This window comes from Rhipicephalus microplus, chromosome 8, assembly GCF_043290135.1.
Source record: "Rhipicephalus microplus isolate Deutch F79 chromosome 8, USDA_Rmic, whole genome shotgun sequence".
Lineage (NCBI taxonomy): Eukaryota > Metazoa > Arthropoda > Arachnida > Ixodida > Ixodidae > Rhipicephalus > Rhipicephalus microplus.
In genome coordinates, this window is record NC_134707.1 from 91503902 (window position 1) to 91525169 (window position 21268).

Below are 21268 nucleotides of genomic sequence, written 5' to 3' on the forward strand. Positions count from 1 at the left end.
ACAATGTAACAGCAATTTTGGAATGAAATCGTTAAACATAAATTATAATCATAGCACTGTGAAAGTGTGGCGCTGTGTTTATCTCAAGAACGCCTTGTGGAGATCGGCGAAACCCTGCTTGAGGCTCCAGCACCACTTTAGATTTGGGAGGTCACTGCCATAGAATTTATGTGGCCTTCATAGGCGTATGTAAATGTAAATAATTGGCACAAATAATGTCATAGACACATGTTAGCACCTTAGTTCACATGCACAAGAAGTATAACACACAGACTGAAACTGAAAATGTAAGGCACACAATCGTTCATGTTATGCATATGTAAATATTAGAAGAAATAAGTGTATAAATTAGCTCTGCCACATTGAAGAAAACAGCATGCTTATCATAGTGAAAATAAATAGGTTGTCACGATTTTCAATGGTAGAGATAATCTATTGATATGTCCTTATAGAATTATGATTTAAATGCTTCCTGCAGAGTAAAACTTTAGGAACTACCAGTGAAAGCTCTCAATGTACATTTAATAGTTTGTGCATGTACATCTGCTGCCTTTATACTATACAGTTTGTGCACAAAATTGGCATCTTGAACAATTTTGAGAGGTAAGCCTATGCAAATTATGAATGTTAAAATCACCATGAAAGCAAGCAGGATCAGGCAGGCGCCAGTAAAAATCTGTGCAAGTATAACCGAACTGCACAGAAATAGGGGAGCAAGAGTTACAGAAATTCGGCTGCTGACTCGCAGGTCGTGGTATCGAATCCCGGCTGCATTTCCGTTGGAGGCAGAAATGCTGTAGGCATGTGTGCTCAGATTTGGGTGCACGTTAAAGAACCACAAGTAGTCGAATTTTCCAGAGCCCTTCACTACGGCGTCTCTCATAATCATATAGTGGTTTTGCGACGTGAAACCCCACATATCAATCAAGAATAACAGAAATAAACGGCCAAAGAAAAGTTGGTTGCATGTGCTATCTGCAAGTACTTACACCTACTGCATACAGCATGCTCATTCCATTTTGAATACCGATATTGAAGATAACTGCTCTATTAGAAATGTAACAGGTAAGGTCAAACTGATTGACTATAAAAAGTGACCCTATTAAGTCATCACGTTTTCTTATAACAAAATTGACTAAGACTCTGCAATATCAATATGCAAGAAAAAATCTTCAAAAGAACAATCAAGCTTGAAGTCATAATTTTAATATGGCTACTATGACTATAACCAAGAAATCGACCTCAACATGGCTAATGTTAGTTTTTAAGGCCTATTTTCACTAGACAATGAACTATACCACAAAAAGCACAGCGTTCAGGCAAAGCACCAAAGAAAAAAAGAAAGCAGACCTTTTTGTTATTACCTACAATGCTTTTAAAATGGTATTTTTACCTCTACTTGCTGCTTTTTATCTAAGTAACCGGTGTGAAACAATTTAGCTGAAAATGCACTGTGCCTCCAAAACCTGTTGGTTGAATATGAATTTTAAAAAATGGTGAAGCTTGCACTAAATTAGGCTCCACAAGCTTTGGAACAGCGAGACTGCATGACTCTTAGGACTACTTTGGTTACTTGTGTTTTGTTTGTGGGCCTAAGCATGAAGACATGGGCTTAATTGAATTGCTGCTAACAAACAAATGCTTTCAAAATTGCCCGAGCGTCAAAGGATGCTCAGACATTTGTTGTTTTTCCCACTGGGCTATTCTACACCAAACATCCAAACCATACTGCCTGGTGACCATCACAGATAGATAGTGTTAAAAGTAATGGTGATTTATCCTTTTGGAAATAGTTCTTTACAGAATTTTTTTGAAGAGAAAAAAAGTAGTGGTCACGTGGGTACCTTCAGAATTTCGCAGAATGTCGTGCGGGTGTAATTTGTGAGAAAAATTTAAAAGTACCGCTTTTTCTTGCCATATCAAATTTGATCTACATATTAAGTAAAGGTGCTTCTTTAAAGTATTTGAAGCCGAGTAACGTTAGTGCACTTTATCCGCTACATTAGCTTTGAAGAATTCAGTCAAACTATTTATCGTTTGCATTTCTTGTATGGCAATAATGCACTTTGTATGAATATGTGATCCACAAATACTCACTCCACAGAAGTTATATTTCCCGAAAAAAAAGTTATTTAGCTGCACCGTACAAATATCACTATATAATCATTTTTGTCCACATTGAGATGCAATTTGAACAATGTGTTTGTCTAATCGAAAAGTACTTTTATGTGTAAGTTGAAAGCAAATAAACAGTTCTTGTTATATGGCATGAGTTATCATTACAATTTTTGTTTCAATGAGGAAAATGATTTTTGAAGTCTCCTATTGAGGGCTGTGGGTACTTCGAAACGGAAGCTGTCGTATATCAAATTCAGAATACAGCCATCATTAGAAAACTTCAAAAATGATTTATTCTTTAAAACAAAGTGTAATCTTATAACTTGCCATATAAAGAGAACTGCTTCCTTCCTTTTGATGTGGCAAAAAAATTGCACTAATATTACTGAGCTTCATGCACTACACACAATCACCTTTATTTAATGCCTAGACCAAATTTGGTGTAAAAGAGGCAGTATTTCTGAAATACTTCTTTTTACTTTTTACAAGCAACACCCAGACGACATCCTGGGAAGTCCGAAAGGCACCAAGGTGGCCTGATATTTTGTTCTCTGCGACAGATTTTAGCATTTTGCTGTTTTCACTACAGTAAACGAGCACAATATCTTTTACAAAACACATTTAGGATGGTTGGTAAAGTGGCTAAGACGTTTCATGTGGAAATGCCTCACTGCCAGCATTTATTCTTCCGAAGCTCAAGCTATCACCTCTCTGTCACTGCCTCCCTCACATACAATGCCTGCATAGGAAAGAAAAAGAAAGGCAGGTCCGACAAACTTCACAAGGCAAGATATTTTCATGTTGGATAAAATCATTACCATAAACAGCAGCAAAATAACATTCATTTTGAGTAGTCCAAGACACAAGCTATATACCAGTACACTAAAAGCCAAGCGCAAACTTTTCATTTGATCATGTGTGGTTATAGACAGGAAGCACTTATTGCAAGACTGATCAGCCTGTAAATAACTGAATGAAGTACAATGCACTGTTCAATCAAACACCACATAGGCATCTTTGCTACAGCAAAGCCATGTGTCATTGATTCATGCACTAGATGGGACAATGCAAATGTAACAAAAAACATGAAAGAAGAAAACAAAGAAAAAAAGAAGAAAAGGGGGGAGGCAAAGTAGGAGCAGTGAAGCACACTACTTTTACTTTGCATCCCCTTTTCTTCCTTCTTTTTTCTTCTTTTCTTTCTTTTGCCTTTTTTTGCTTCTCTTACCCCAACTTCCGACAGGTGAACACTTTGTATCATCGCAACCTAACTTGAAAGGAAGCAAGGGCTGCACTCTTCTGCGTTATAGGTTTTTTTTCAGACAAACACTTCCAACAGGCACACATGCCTACACCAAAAGATGATGTCATTACTAACTCCATATAAACTAACACACGAAGGATGACATGGTGACTTCTAAAAAATAGGTCCGCCTATCGCAACATCGGCCAGGCTGTCTGAGACACTTCCACTGTTCACCCTTATTACCCGACTAGATGTTTCTATCTGTCGACTCGCATCTTCATTTTGGATAACACTAAGACGAGCTTACATTGATGAATACGCAAGAAAGTTTAGTGATGTATCATTCATCAGATTAAGCAACTGTGTTAAAAAATTATTGATAGCCTGCTTCCTGGCTTTTTATACTAACAGTGCTTGAAGTAGCCTGAAACTGCGTAATGTCTTCTATGCACATGAACCAGATTGACTACGTAATGCACAACATGCTTAAGGATATTGCGAGAAACATGATAACGACAAAATGACCAGCCACCTAAACTTTTTACTGTACATGTTTATATATTGTTCATGTACACCCCAATGAGGTGCTTATCATACAAGCCAAAAAACCTACAAGTAGGGCCTTGGGGCCTTCTGTAAGTAGACGTGTAGCATTTTTTCTGTGGAGGGCTTTACACCCATAAGTGAGAAACAAAACTCCTGTACAGTGAAGAATGTTGGCAGCTATCAGTTATAGAAACAACTAATGAAGCTAATCTTCCCCGACACATCTGTGCATTTAGCGAGGTAACAAAGCTTCTGTCGTTTGTGGCAGTAACTTCAACAGGACCAGTGCGAAAATTGGCACTACTTGGCTTGACAAATGTCCAAACGCGCCTGCCCGACTCCCTCTAGCCATCCCGGCTGAATATGACACATGATTTCTTGGCTGCTGGCTGGACAAAACAAAACCACTGACGCACTCACAATACACAGCGTGAAGTTCCTCTGGAGTGGTCAACTTCGTGTTCTGCGACGAAAGAGCAGCACAGTGTCCTGATAAGGCACTCCTTGCAATGGTTTTCAATGCCACCCAGTGACTTTGCTGTTCCTGTCGAGGAGAGCTTGGGGAGCTTGGAGGGTGCTTGCTCTTTTCTGGGGGCTGCTGCCGCTCCTCGTTTTCTGCTCAAGGTCAACCTGCACAAAGTGTAGACGAGGCTTTAAGAGTTGTATATAATGATATACAAATTTTTGCTAAACACACATTTCGTGGCACACTGAGGAACTTCTTATTAAACTTAAGGCCTCACATATGAAAACATTTACAATCGATCCGAAGATGCACTTGACTCTAAAGGAGTAAGTTTGTTATGTAGTGTATATAAAGAAAGGTCATTCAGCACAACCACAACTACAGTTGCACACAAAAACAACATTAGCTGGACGATGTGGGCCGCTTTCATGACATAGCTTAAGCTGACACTGATCGTCCAACGATACTAAAAATATTCAAAGATTGCCGGATCAATTTCAGGCAGTACTGAAGGGTAGGGCACAAATCTATCGTTCTACTTATGAGCAGTGCACAAAATTCAACATTAGTACCAACCCATTCAGCTAAAAATTTTGATTAAGATTTCTTCATTAAAGAGACTGACAAGTCGCTAGAATGTGTGATTGGAGGTGGAAATCAAAAATGTGAATTGAACTGCATTCTTTTTGCAACTTGAGTGGCATTTCTTTTAAGATGGCACTTAAAAAGCTTAAAAATTAGTATGTCGTGCAGCCTGTTTGTTTACTGCAAATTATTTGATGCTTTAACATGCAAAAAGATTAGTGGTCAAAGTTACTGCATATATCCATATTACCTGTGCCAACATTATTCTGTGCTGCCTACGCAGAGGAGTCAACGCTCAAAAAGCAGAACTGTCATCGTGGCAAACAGTGCGAAATATGCGCATTTCACACGCCCATGAAATGCATGCTTTCGCAGCAAACTGCAATGCACAAACAAATGAAGCTGTTATGCTGACCTCCCACTGTTTGGTGCCTGTGTTGTGTGACACTTCATAGCAGTCATGGACCCAAAAATTCTTAAAATGTTTCCAGCACTTTCTGTGTTACCACTAGATGTACTCATGAAAGCCATGTCAAACAAAAAGAAACAAGCCTCAAAAATTCTCTTCTTTCGCTGCATGTTTATACGATCAGACCAGTAAGGTTTCTATTGCAGAGAAAAACAGCTACTATAAAAATTGACATTCGGTCCCACTAACTGCTTTATGACTTAAGCCATGTTATTAAGTTAAACGGGTGTCCTGCTTTACACGATCTGGTCTGCATGAACTTTTGAACATGGTACCATAAAGGTTGAATGACACACAGAGTTTGAGACAAGCCTAGTTTCCCGTGGAGCATCCTTATGCACTATAACAACACATCTCAATCTAGTTAGTTGATCAGAACGAGGTGAAAACAGCTCGCACTTGAAAAGCACGGGCAGAAGGAATGACGCCTGCTTCTTCTGCTCCCTGTACATTCTCGTTGGGGGTGCAGTTTTAACCTTATCCTAATGCAATTTCGCATTTATAACATTGTTCGCTGCATATTCTTTGTGGCAATAAATTGTGTGATACCGTCATGAGTAGCCCATGTAATTTATAAAAATAGAATTCAAAATAGCTCGATTCAAAAATAACAAAGTGCATCCAGCACCATGTCCTATAGTCATTCTTTAGTCAAGTGGCAGAATGATTTATTCTTAAAAACATATCTTACTTGTAACCACTACAAGAGCTTACCCATACACTGGCAAATTCTGTTCGCCTCTTCAGAATATAAGGTTCCTTTTTAAACCAGAAATTCTGCGAGAAGAATAGAAGTGTTGTAATTGTGAAGAACGAAAAGTAGAAGGAAAAAAGATAACTTGCCCTGGACAGGGACAGAGCCCGCGAACTTCAATGAACATGTCCGATGCTTGATCAACTGAGCTACCATGGCTGCTATCCCCCTTCCATTTTGTACGGTGTATATGTGATTTACTCATGAAAGAGTCAGTCAGCGCTGCCTGTTACCATTATGGCGCGTGTGGGACACCTTTTTTGCCTACTGGCAATCACATTACGATTACTTCCATTATCTATATACTTCTTTGGCAGCATTATGCATCTGTTAGTTCTCAGAAAATCTGCTTGTCATAGGAAGTTTCAATGGTTCGCCCTCCCACCTAAATGCACGTACACGAACACACGCACAACTGATAAAAAAAAGAAGTGACATACCGCTAAGATTACTGATATTCACTGTTCCAGATTCATGGGTAAAGGAAAGAACTACAAATTTAAGGGTTTATTCTCTATGCTGAACACATTATAATGAGAACTAACAGACAATGATATCAAACAAACAGTAGGGGATGTTATCAAAAATAACTTTAAAAAAATTGTGAAAACAAAAGTGAACGAAAACGTAACTTGGCGACAAGTTACTAATGGGTTCACGTTTTTGACAATTGAATTGACATTACTTTTTATAAAATCCCCATATATATTCCTGGGTAATGTTGTCGTGTAATTTTCAATATTAGAGTGGTGAGTAGGCCGAGAAAGGAAGGATATGGCATTGATACACCTTTTGAACACCAAATAGTTTGAGGACTGTAAACGAGTGGAAGCTGCTTTGAGTACACCAGAATATTTAGTTGGAGCAAAAAAAAGTACACAAATTTTTACCAGGCTTTCTAACACATTTTGAGACATAAACGTGTATGGTGCAAGTTATTAATGTTAAGGACCATTATTTTTGTCGCACTATGCACTGTAGCCGGTGTAGTTAGAGTGGTGATAAAGAAGCATTAATCAAGCACCCCACCAACTGCGTTCACATCTATGGTCGCGTAATTTAAAAATAAACCTGCTGTATAGTAAAAAAATTGAGAGCATTTATGACTTTATTCAAATCAAGTTATACTGACTGGGTAAGTAAACCATTTGCATAAAATCAAAAGGCATAAAGTTATTCATGTATTATAACTATGTGAACAATTTCAGCAACACAGGGCAAAGTGACAACAGTTCCATTAAAAATCCCTCTCATTATAGCATGCATGAAAAGCACCCCACCAGAATATCTTATAGTGCATGTAATATCGAGACTACTAGACAGTCTATTGACCTTTTAGAAGAAGGATATCTTCTTCACGTTCAAGGGGAACCACTTAGCCTTTTCCTGAGCTTTTCTGTGAATATTTCCTGAATTTCAGATATCATTAGGATTGAATTAGAGTGAACAGATTTTGCTTACACATTGAAACGTAGTTCTGTATGTAATTGCAATAAAGGGTGCCAAACCACCTCCAATTACTTTTTAGCATTTGAAGCAAATGTGTGCAACGACTTCAAAATAGTGTCCTGATCAACAATGATAACTGCAGCAGCACAACTAGCTATGGGTGCCCAAAACGTAGCTAGAAACAATACCTTTTCCTCTTTGAGGTTTTTGGAAGTATTCAACCCCTCAGTGCTCACCTTACAACATTTTTTTTAAATACGTGTTTGTGGGCCCACTGCTCTTGCTCCTTGTACAGTGGGGAGGAGCACATGGCAAGAAGAGACAAGAAAGAAGCATAACGAAAAAAATCGGAATAAGCGAGGACCTCTTTTGTATCGGCCAATGTGTGTAACATTACTATTGTGACAAAATATAGAAAAATTATCTTGGCTATGCATCTATTGCAGACTCATACACAGCTGCAACTCCACGACTTAATTTCAACCCTGTGTTGGTTTAGGATTCCTTTAGAGTGGAAAGCTAAAGATATATGCATTTGTTCGACACATATTAAGATGCAGTGAAATGTGATATGATCTCATTCAGAATGCACGTCCTATGGCTTCATTGTATATGTGGCCACAAGTAACTCTGGTTGCAAAGCAATACGGCACAGCCTAAACAGACGTCACCGACCACTCTAATCTGAACTTGCCTTTAGTACTTGCCCATTATCATCACAGCAAAAAGTGAACAATTGAATCTGCTATAGATATGTGCAAGCTTATGCTAAGGGCCAAGTATGAAGGGTGTTTTGTCATTATTGAGATCAGTTATTTGTTGCAGAACACTTGCTGTCGAACACAAATACATTGCTGTCGAATCATCTAGACTGAAATATAAAGCAAAAAGAAGTGCCTCTTTAAAAATTACAGGCCACAAGGTGCAAGATAAATATTTGATATACTTGGGATGGAAGGCATGCACAAGAGGTGCTGCCATATTATATTTTTGCCTGTGTTGAAACCTGCTTGCTTTACTCACCCAACACATCTCTAAAGATGCGGTGAAAACACCAAGCAGCTGATGCAGCATGGTTGAACACATGTCCAGGGATTCCACCATTCATATTGGCTAAGCAGCCCTACAGCCTCCACAGTCCTGCAACCATTTTTAAGACAAATATAGTTCTACCCAAAGTTCTTGGTTTACAGACACACATGCAAGACGCATAACCACTCAATTGGAAGTTTGCATGATAATGTGCTGGGTAGCAAAACGAATGCCAATATCAAGTAAGTATCCCGGCCTGCCGCTTCTTTCTTTCCGTTTTTAAAAATTAATCAATCCATGGTTAATAAATGTTCCCCAATCTGAAGTGTTACTGGCAGTCCGGTGAAGAAGTGCAATGTATTTCAAACACAATCCAATGGCAAGTAAGCATGCAATAGCGTTTTGTCAGCTGTTCAAAAAAACAGCATGAAGTTTAGCTAAAACTTATGTCTTTTAAAAACACTATTCAATGGGATATTTAAAGTTGTAAGCATTATGTGAAAGAACACGGATTCATGTTTAATCAATGATTTCTTATAATGTACTGATATGAATGCAACTAACTGAATATGAAACGATAATTTTTGCTTGAGAATTTAGAGTTATGAACACTATCGCACTTGCCAGCTCCATCTTGTCCAAAACAGCGGCAAGCTAGGCTAGTTTCTGAAGGTGAGCAGTAATGAACAGTGCAAAGTAACGAGAAACACAAGTAACAACAGTATGGGGCAAGCACAGACTGTCAACTGTACAATTTATTGCACAAAAGTTCGCCTGAATATCAGTCAGACAACTCGTGTAAATGAAGATCCAGTTGTAAATGAACAAGTTACGAAATCAACAATGCCTGCATTCTCTAACAAGACCCTCATTCACATAAAGTATGCAGCGATAGGCCCCTACCGAGGTACGTCACAGCATGATGTCACTGGCACACGTAAAAGGTGTGGCTGGAAAAACACTCCCGCAAGTGGCTCAGCCCGGTACAGTCGTGCGGTGTTTGGGGCAAGTTTTAATTTTTCAAAGCTTACAATTCACGTTAGAATGTCGACATTAGCTGTAGTATGTGTCAGCAAACATTTAGCTGTGCGTAAACTGTGTGGTGAAATTTTTGCCATGCTGTCTGTTTATCTTGAAGAAGTGAACACACGTGGTCGCCTGTGCGAGGAACACCGGCATAGTCTTCAAAAATGTGCACTGTAATTGCGGCATGTAGAGTGCATTGAAAGGTATTGAGAATATCGGTTCAACTGAGAATACTGTGTGAGGTGTGTGCAGTGTGAATAACAATGTGTCTTGTGTGCGAAGACGTTAGCACTCATGGCAGGGACCGGTCGATGAAAAAACTTGACTCGACATTTTAGTCAAGGTAAATATGCACTTGACGCGATTATCTGCGAGTGAGTACATCTCGGTGTTTGCGCTGTGTGCAGAAAATAAATTGCATGGTCACTGGGTTGGAAGATACCATTTGCTGAAGCTGCCTGTATGCATCGCCCTGACGTGTACGCAAGCCCAATAAAGGTATAACTTGTTTTATTGAAGGCCTCATATGTCTTCATGTAATAAGCAGAGATTCTTGTTTCAAATATACTCAGTACCTTTACCGCTCGATATTCATGAAGTGACTATGCACACTACAAGTTTGTGTGTTAGGTCCTAAGATGGCAGTGTAAATATGCAAATAAGTTGTAGGTGTCAGATGCAGCGATGTAACTGAACAAAAGATTATGTACGTATTAGGCTACAGGTTTGGAATCGCATACATATCAGTGGGCTATCAGGAACGTCACCAACAACTTCCTTTTCCACCAGTCCTTGCACTGAGGAAGGGAATGACTGGCACAGTGCTCGAAGTGATGTCATACGGTTCGCAAACATAGAGAGGTTTCTTACTTAGGCAACATGTTTCACAATATATTTTTTAGATGACAGACTGCACTCGTCCCACATTGATCATACTGATGTCTTTTGTTCTTACATTATGCTGTGAATTACTAGGCTTTTAGTCATCATGATTTTTAAAAGCTAATTTCATTGTTCTCTCTCATATTGCTGACAACTGTGTCGTTGCATAAATTGGCCAAAAAAGCAACACAGAAAGGCTGTCACAATAAATACACCAACATGCGTATTCTCCTGCAAACAAAAGACTGCACTGGTCCTGTCATTACCAGTCTTCCTTCTCTCTTTGCCTTGTTTGTGCTGAAACAGCCAAACACCTGATGAGTTAGATGAGAAATATCAACGCATCAAAACTATAAGTGCTTGCAGCAGCAACTACACAACAGCGTGATAACCGCACCCCTGCCACACAGCAGCGAAACATATTTTAAACATGCTGGCAATGTATTAGTTTATAAAAAGAAACTCTGGCAGATTACAAAATCTCACATTTTGCATGCAAGTTTTCTTCAAAGTCAGGCATACAATGTAGGCGCTGGCCGGTACACTATTAGTTACAAGCAAAGGCGTCTTGCAGGTACACATTAATATTTCACGAACACCTCTCTCTCTCTACACTAGGCACACACATTATATCTTTTAACAAGCATACGCCACTGTTTAGGGGCATAATAACGCTCCACTGTGAACGTATGCTTATCAATCCACTAAGGCGGTTGGCTAGGTGAATTGAGCCAAGGTAGAAATTGTATCGCCCGCGACCGTGAAGAAAATGCTGCTTTGCATCAAATGGCACCGCAGGCTTCGTTTAATCAACAACGTAGCAAGCGCTGTGTGCGTCCTCCTTACTACATTGCACTTATGAAACAATGGATCACCATACACATGCATGTTGCCGCATTTGTCGCGAATTAGCTCCAGTAAGGCCGCGCCGATGCGCCATGGCTCTGCTGGCGTTAGCGTTGTCAAAGCGAATCGGCAACCGCAATCGCAAAGGCGCGTAAGGCTGCCGTTTCACGACGCCTCGTTCGAGTGCGGCAACACACACTTGCACTGAGTGGCATACTTAGTCTACATAAAAAAGTGTCCCCCTTACCTTTAGTTTCTTTCACACTGTCCTGAGGGAAGCAACCACAGGCGCCAGCCGTCACCTCGTAGTCCTTCGAGCGCCCGCACAACCCGCCCATTCCTTGGACGACTCGCACTTGATCCGCACTCGAACAACCGCGGGAATAAGGCGCAATCTTTGCACATCACACGAACGAGGAACGGCGGTTCTTTGCGTAAATTTAACAATTTGTGCTCTCGTGTGCAGCAGCGAGAACACATGGATAGATGCACCAAAACGGCATGGCATGCCCACGGAAACAAAGAAGACGAACAACATGTGGCTTTAGCTGTGAATGAATTTGACTTGGATATCTGTGTGAGGAAAATAAAAAAAATATCTGTCGTTGCTATAAACTGGAAAGAACAATGTATGTTACCTGGCAAAATAACTTTAAAATTGATAAAAGGTTATTAAAAAACAAGTTACAAATTATGAATATTTTCGCAGGTCTTTCTTTTGTTTTTGTTCTAGCAGACGACAGCCTCCTACTGCTTCTACGACAGACGTAGTGCGGTTTTACGTTCGGTGCGTGTCGCCGACGCAAAGCTCCTTTGTAGTCATATCAGAGTTATCAATTCTCAATAAATCATAGAATGACTACAAAGCAGTAACATTTTGACATAGTGCAGTACTCAATCTTTTAAGGTATGACATTTCTTTGCTCTGAAGCAAAACGAAGCAAGCTGGCCGGCGTAATCAGCTGATGTCGCCGCTACGCGAGGCATGGTCGTGCGCAATAGCGTCACGCCCCGCGCTCGATTTGTCATCAAGCGAGGGAGCTACTAAGTGGAATACAGCTAGATGCAGGGATTAATTTCGTATTACTCTAATTTCTTGTGGTGGCCGACTCAATCGCAAGAGAGCCCTGGGAGACAACCTTCAACAGCTCAAGCTTGTGTGTGGGTGTAAAAATACTTTTTTCGTCCGCGACGGGGCGGAAATCTATAGTTGAAAGACATGCGAAAAGCATGTGAAGTATATACAATCACAAAACATATGCACACAACAATAGATACGATCGCTTATCGTACATAAATATGCCAACACATAGCGTGTAAACAGCAAATTTATATATATAACTTAAACGCTCGTGCACCTAAACGCGAATAGTTCAGCAAGCTAACGCACTCAGTTCACGTACACGAGCACATCTGAGTGGCACAGGTTCGAATCGCACCAAGGCTCAATTTTTTATTTTTTTCAATGTTTTTATGTACTGCTATCTTTTCTAATGCGTTACGTACTAAAACAAAATGAAAGCAATATTGCGTTCAAGTACGTATGTGCGACTGTGTTTTTTGCACAACAGTTATTAGTATTTTTGTTTTCATTATTACTATTTTTATTTATTTCATAATATAACAAAATTAAGGACTAAGGGGAACATTGGGTCTGCTTGAATGTGAAGGGACTCGAGAAGGGAGAAAAGTCAAACCAAAAAATTTATTTGAGAAAAAAACTGAGCATTTCACAGCCGGACCAGCTTTTCAAGGGTAGGCTCTAGGTATGCGCGACACTTGCTATGACTCATCTCAAGCTGTGGCAGTTGAGGGAAGGCAATATCACCGAGAAGCAGTTCCAACATATATTTTGGTTGATGTTTTTTATTCCTCCAAAATAAGGGCTGCACAATTGTGATCGAGCCAAACCGAGAATGGCGGGCCTGAATTCGTGAGACAGAAACTGAATAATGTTGATTGTTTGAAAAATATTCCTTAATAAAAGGAAGAGTTATGGAGTGCAACATAGCTTAACTCGCAGTAGGTATTTTAGACATACATAAAGATAGTTTAAAATGGACAATGTTGCCCACATTGGTTAAATTTCTTTGCAGCACAGTTGAAGCATCCATGTAGAGCTGAAGCGTATACCTGAATCTTCTTATTCATTAAAGCTGGCCCATAAGTTGTGTCTTATGTAGCACTAGAATTGAAGCGTAATCTGCATGGTGGTCTGAAACAATGCTTTTGAATATCTCAAAACGACCCAGCTCTATACACGACAATCCGAGCATCAATGATAAACACCAATATGTGTCCGTACATATCAGTTGTGCTATCATACTTAATTAATTTTCTGACCGCTCCCTCAACCCCTACCTCGTTTCTGACGTGAAGCTGTGGCAACTTGTGTATAGCTGTATTTATATTGTAGGAGCACATTCTATCAATAAAAATATTTTTAGGCTACATGCAATTAGTTTTCATAGATTTTCCTTTCTTTTGTCGATGCTCAGAAGGGCTAAGCTCATGGTCGATATTTTAAAATGACATTTCTCTTTGCCAATGTTAATGAGAACAGTTTCATTAATATTGACAAGTTTATTCGCATTGGATTTAGTTCTCATTATATTGTTTCTACCAAAAAAACGAGCCCTTGAAGTTATGCTTTTTTGTTTGATTTGTTTTCGTGTGACAGCATTCAAGTGAATTGACAGTTATTTTCATTCCTTGTGAATGACACATTTTTCGTGTGACAGACTTTAGAACCTGGTCATCTGCAGAAGTTGTATACATTCAGGAAAGGGGTGAACAGCGGTGACTGACAACACAGACTAGCCTGCGTTATTCTTTTGTACTATATATAGCTTTGTGCTTACATTTATAACTATATAGAGCTCGGATTTCCTGCTGAAAGTGTGACAACGAATGTAGATTTTCCACATTTTTGCAAGAATCCACATGACTTTCATACACTATTGCACATTGTCGTAAGCACCTTTCAATATCTGTATATTTTCGTAAGACTTTAGAACCTGGTCATCTGCAGAAGTTGTATACATTCAGGAAAGGGGTGAACAGCGGTGACTGACAACACAGACTAGCCTGCGTTATTCTTTTGTACTATATATAGCATTGTGCTTACATTTATAACTTTATAGAGCTCGGATTTCCTGCTGAAAGTGTGACAACGAATGTAGATTTTCCACATTTTTGCAAGAATCCACATGACTTTCATACACTATTGCACATTGTCGTAAGCACCTTTCAATATCTGTATATTTTCGTAAGACCTTACGTTCCACATTTTCCTTATGAAAGCTTCGGTACACTCCATACACTTTCCTTATCCTTTCATATCTTCTATAATGAACTCTCCATATGCTCCATAAATTTCCTTATCCTTCCATATTTTCCATAAAACTCACTCCATCCACGCCATAAAACTTCCTTATCCTTCCGTATAGTCCATAAAAAGCGTTCTATATATGACATACATTTTCCTTATCTTTCCGAATACTCTATGAAAACCTTTCCGTATACGCCATACAATTTCCTTATCATTCCATATACTCCATAACAAGCCTTCCGTATATGCCATACTTCCGTATATTTCCATAAAACTCCATATTTTTTCCGTATGTAGCATAAGGAAATGTTACGGAGTCCATATATTTTCCGTAAGATTTCATACGCAACGTTTCAGTAGGGCAGTGCGTATCCTAACCCTGAGGTTCTTCATGCCATCTACCCTGAACGGTCTCCAAGTGCAGATTGCCCCGCTTGTGGACTGTTAGCCACATTCAATCATGTGTTAGCCGGGTGGCACGGGTTCTCCCCTGTGTCTTCTCAGCCCAAAAATAAAGTTTTAATCAATCAATCAGTCAATCACCACCTCTCCGAGGGAAATTGTGAACATGAATGAATTGCGTAGCGTTCATAATGGCGTTTCGCACGTGAGAACCAGCATTAGATGTGTGATGACTTCTTTTTTCTTCTTACACCGTGCAGCCAATAGTGCCGTTCGCCGCATGTTATGTTTTCCTTTCGTGAGAAACACGGTATGCGTTTTTAGCTCTAGTAGCTAGTGTGCAGTTACAGACGCTACACAAAGTCTGGCAGGACAAACGCTATAAATGCGTTTCACACGCACTGCTTTTAGGTGGTGGCAAGTCACGTTCAACTCGAGGAGGTGGGGGCTCCGGTTGCTAGGGGCGAGGATAAGCGCGCGCACCGCAGCTGTTGCTGACAGCTGCCGACACCGAAGCTTGACATGGTGGGACTCCGGTTGCTAGGGACAGGCGCACCCACAGCTGTTGATATGGCAGAGGGCAGTGACAGATGCTTATGGATGCCTGACATAGCCCGACTAAGAAATGCATTCGCATTTTAAAAAAAGAACTGCCAGTATGGGCAAACGGAGATATCCATGATTTAAAGACCCCTTGCAAAAACGATGGCAATGCTAGGCGGCGGCGTCCATGGTATGGTAAAAGAAGAAACGACAACAATAAGCGTTCGTCCGCCGGGCTTCGTTCTTGTCTATTTCGTCTTCGTTATTGCAGTGGCTTTCCATGCGACTGTTTTTCCTACGACCGGGCGGGAAAGTGATCTTTCTAGCTTACCGCCTATAAACGGAAAGGGCTAGTTGAGGTTTACCGAAGCAAGTTGACGGCGGATCAATACGACCACAGCAACAACTTCAGCGTAGAATCGCATCGGACGCAGCTTCCATATCGAAGAACGAAGCCCAGTGGACGCACGCTTTTTGTTGTCGTTTCCTGCTTAACCATGAATGCCGCCACCCAGTGTTGCTGTCGTTTCTGCAATGGGTCTATGCCAGGTAGTTTTCGCCTCACGCGCAATATTTCGCAGATGGAGAGAATACTGCAACGTAGAGATGTGTGTGATAGTGTTTATACTATGTAAGAATAACTTACGCTTCAAAATCTATTTTATGTATCAAACCCAGTTCGCAGCATTTGCTTCTGATGGCGGGTAACTAGGTATTCGAACACAAACACTTGCGTAAGTTGCGTACTAGCATCTGTGGGCACAAAGAGCTTTAGAAATTGCCTGATAAGTTTGTGTAATTTTTTTCATATTTTGCAAAATATATCCAAAAAATGTTCTTTCGAAGTATATAAAAATTATAAGTGATTCTCTTGAACTTTACGCACGTTCATTTTATCTGAAAAACTAAAGGGAGAAGCTTCTTACAAATAAAAAGAACTTGAAAACGTGCTTTCAGTTTCTACGTTAGAAGCCAGTAAATGAGGTGACCGGAAGCTTTCTAGGGTACAATGCTTTTGACCTTAAATTGTCTGTAGGTGAGAAGATAGAGTGATGTGAATAAACCTTTAGTGTTCGCTTATGATCATTCTATGAGTTGTTACTCATAATATGTTACTTGCTGCAGTTTATGCACTCCAAGGTCATCTACCTAAACTTATCTACGATGGAGTATCCTGATATAAATTGCATTAAAGAATATCGAGTAACGTGGAACCACAGTGCTCGGTTAATGACTAAGATGATGTGGATCGGCTCCTCAACTGGGAATTGGTGAGTCATTCTTACTTCACTGACGCTATAGTGGTAATATGCACTAGCATAATTTCATTAGAGATGAGCAAAACGTGTACGTAATAGAAACAATTTAGGTAGGTTCACGCGAGGAAGGTTTTAATAATTAGCGAACCACTATGTGTTGGCCAGTTGCCCGTGGGTTAACGAATAATAAAGTTCATTTGCTGCTCAAAAGTATAACAGCACAAATCTGAAAAAAAAAGATGACTTAACACATGATTCTCCCTTAAACTAAGGGCCTATTTATGAATCAGCTTGCATGTCGACAGAAAATTATCACTTTCCCACAATCTATTAACCGAAACAGGAAAGGAAATTAAGTTTTCCGCAAATAAATCGCCACTGCCTCACGTGCTCCAGTTAATAACACGCGCATCTCTTGTAATCCTGAATAATGCATACCATTTCGTGTATAACAGATACAAGGAGCAACAACGCACGATGACATATATTTGTTAGTTAAGCGAGCTTCACTTTTCCATGCACTGTCGTATCACAGCACCATTCGCCCAGCGAACTATCTTTAATGGTGGGATGAAACCGGCGCTTCCATCAGAGTGTCGAGTGTGTGCTGGCATCTGTTTCGTCACATTATAGTGGTGCTCCTTAAGCCTCTGGTTCATACGTCTGCCCTTCTGGCGGATACCCTTTTTTCACACGTCAGCAGAATGGAGTGTATCAAGGTCTCCACGCATTCCACTAATCACGAGAAGCACATGTGGGTGGGTGCAGGTCTAACAGCGTTCACTGGCTTGCCTACCTCCAACAATTTTCGAGGCACAAAAAAGTACTTGAACACCCGCCTGATCACGCTTGCTTCCGAGGTTGTGGAAATGTATTTGCAATAATAAATCACGCCGACAGTACTCATAAGTTTGCCTAATGTATCTATAGCAAATCATAGCTTTGCTTCTTTCATCAGTAGGATTCGAGTTATTGCTTAGAGAAGAGTCGTAAAATATTCATCACATCTGAGGCATTTTACTTAGATAGTAAAGGAGCTTTGTAATTTATATGTGCGCAAGACTGTTTTTGTGTGAACTACTATAGAATGCCCGACGTCCACTGTATTAACTAGTTTGTATTGAGCCATTTTAAGAGAATGTATCTGCTTGTAGTTGTCCGGCTATCATTTCCATCAAATGTATTTTTGGGGAAAGAGTGAACCTAAGCAGTAACAATATCGTGCCTCATATGTAAATAACAAATGATCCAACAAGATCTAGAACACTAAAAAACATCTGATTCATTTTAGTACCATCTTTAATACACTGAATAATATAATGAACTCCTCAATATGTCTGGCAACTCTTTAAACCTATATGTCTTTTTGAGGCGTTCATAAACGACTTTGTGAGATTTGGATATACAAGTGTTGCTAAGCACTGGCGTGATAAAAGAAACAAACGAAATACCGATGTGTTGTAAAGTCATCAAATCATTGCTATTTGCATAGGCATACTTCACTAAAAAGAAAGAATTTCATGAAATCTGTCTAGTGCATTGCTGTCGCAAGTTAGACCGGAACCTGCCCAAAAGCCTGAATAAAATATTTTACGCATGCCATTATGCAACCAATATAAAACTATAAGGGTTTTAAATGGCGATAGAAAAGACCCACGTGATTGAGGTCCAGTTAATTTATAAGAACTGCGTCACCTTGGAATTTTTCTTATGTAGGTTTCGTACTCTTCAGTAGGAAATAATTATTTTAGACATATAGAAGACGCTGCTGCCTAGTTTTTTATTCTGAAAGATAAACCCAGCGAGGGCCACCCAGTTTATAGAACTTTTCTCTATAAAAACATTTGAATCAAGCTTTATAGCTATTCTTTGGCGCCTGCAAGCTTGTTCAAGAGAAGGTTATTGCAACGTACTCTAACTTAATTTCTTTATAATTGTTTTCATGAATGAGAGTGCTTGTTAGAAAAGGGAGCCGTATTTTTCTGATTTTTTTTTCAACAAATTCGCATTTTTGCTTCACTAAGATGAGTTCTTTCACAAACAGCATTTTCACACAAAGCTGTTAATAATCATGCGGCAGTGGCTGTTCGGGACTGCTTGATGGGGACGGGTACCAACATTTTACCCGCCAGTGTTTTATGCGTCCTAGCCTGATTAGTGGTTTACCACTTTTCATGCAAATGACAAACTAACACCTGTAGTTTTTTTTTATTATAAGCTGCTGCACTGATTCTAAAATACTCATATTACTAGCGCTCATACTATTTATATCCCTTATAATAACCTCATTCCTCTTGCAATGAAGCATCACTTTGTCCCAACTCAGTTGATTGTGGCGACACACTGCGCATGAACTGGCGCAGCCTGTGTGACTGGGCCGCATGCTGCAACGCACGTCTAGTGAGTGACGACACCACTACACCGTCACCGAAGGGTGACATCAGCACCTGTGGCTATGAACCCAAGGTGCCAAGCTTGTAAGATAATCGTTGGTCTCTGACCGTTCGAGCGCAGCGCTGACATATTCACCACGCTGCTGTTACCGTGCTGATAGTATATTTCATGTAGGGATGCGTCCTTTCGTCGAGGCAGCATCCTACATCTCGTATTGCGGAAACCTATCTAACCGCACCGCCATGGCAGACTCAGAAGCCCTCTCCACTCTGCGCCAGCAAGTACAACTTGCCCAGAAACTCAGATTGGGGTGCACGTTAAAGAACCCCAGGTGGTAGAAATTTCTGGAGCCCTCCACTATGGCATCTCTCATAGTCATATGGTGGTTTGGTATGTTAAACCCAAAATATCAATCAAGTGGCGCAGAAACTGCAGGCTGAGCTACAGGTACTTTAGAAGCAGCCCGTAACCACTGAACTACAGCTGTCCGATGATTCCGCTGCACCCGGCATGGGCCACACTCCCCAAAGCTCTGCTGAACCGGTCGTGGTCAACACAGGTGCTGCTGCTACCACAACCGTTGCCGACCTGTACGTCTGCCATGTCACTGTCAAGCTGCCGCCACACTTGGTCGAACCACCCGAAGTATGGCTCACCGAGGTTGAGGCCTTGCTTTTCTTGGCAGGCATAACACACGAACGAATCCCACTACGATTACGTCGTCACTAGCCTGAACGCTTGAGGAGCACCAGCTACCATCTCTGTGCAAGCGGAATGGTCGAACGTTTCCACCGACAGTTCCCCCAGACTCAACCTGGCTTGAGGTCATCCCAGCTGTCATCCTCGGTCTCCGCACCGCCTTCAAGCAAGACATCTACACTACCCCAGCAGAGGTCGTATAACGGGAGCCACTTTGTCTCCCAGGTGAATTTCTCATAGCACTGCCACCTAGGACTACGATGTTCCGACGCCACATCACCGCCTTACGTTCTTTACCTGCAGCCCACCACGGCAAACCTACACCTTTTGGGTTTAAGGAGCAATCATCGTTCACACACGTTTTTCTCTGTGATGACACGATTCGCAGGTTGTTTCAGCCAAGTACGCTGCGAGAAATTTTTTGCGAAGGGTGGGGGGCACCACATTTATTTCGGGATAGGCACCCTTCTAAAATAGCTATTTTCAATTGATTGATTGACTGATATGTGGGGTTTAACCTCCTAAAACCGCCATATGAATGATGTCATAGTGGAGCGTTCTTGATATTTAGACCACCAATATCTGAAGCATTTATTGATAATTTTTTTCAATATACCCTCTAGGCCAGAAGCACTATAGAGGGGAGTGGTACATTTAAAAGAAACACAATACAAAATTCGTTCTGTAGATACAATGTTAGCTAAACTCTAACGGTACAAGCTGTAACTATTCAAGCGAGAATAAGCTTGTTGATGATAAAGCATGTAAACATAGTAAAACAAGTAGCATTAGCAGTTTTGACTGACCAAACAAGAATCAGACAGTGTGCCAAGAGAAGAATCACATAATTGGTTAGTCGCATAACAGTATACTTGAGTTTAAACCGTCTTGAAAATGAGAATGATGGGCAATAGACCTGATTGATCCTGTAAGATTGTTCCCGTCTTGCGAGGTTTGGGGAATGATGACTCATAACATGTGCGAGTTGAACATCGAAAGATCTCCACCTTTTGGCCTTTTGGGGATGGTCAGAACAAGGGGAGATATATGATGAAGGGGTAAGGAGGTTATCATGCAGGGTGTGACTATAGTACCGTTTGTGAAAAAGACATGCGGGAGACTTTACGGCGACAGGCGAGTGATGGAAGCTCTGAGGAGTCTCTCATTGAATCGAGACTTGCGGTGCAACTGTAGTTGCCAAAGACAAGACGGACAGAATTA

The 21268-nt window shown here is 40.5% G+C and overlaps 1 protein-coding gene across 4 annotated transcripts in view; it reads left to right on the forward strand.

Annotated features, from left to right (window-relative positions):
• The window catches only part of LOC142769241 (uncharacterized), a 93274-nt gene that overhangs the window by 30312 nt on the left and 41694 nt on the right, over positions 1-21268 (forward strand). For 2 of the 4 annotated variants that reach the window (XM_075872314.1, XM_075872313.1), the window contains one exon: positions 16821-16966. In XM_075872314.1, the coding sequence (XP_075728429.1) occupies positions 16821-16966 (146 nt within the window). Of the gene's footprint in view, positions 1-8826; positions 8908-10098; positions 10190-16820; positions 16967-21268 lie in introns of all 4 variants that reach the window. The other 2 variants (XM_075872315.1, XM_075872316.1) reach the window with 2 other exon arrangements.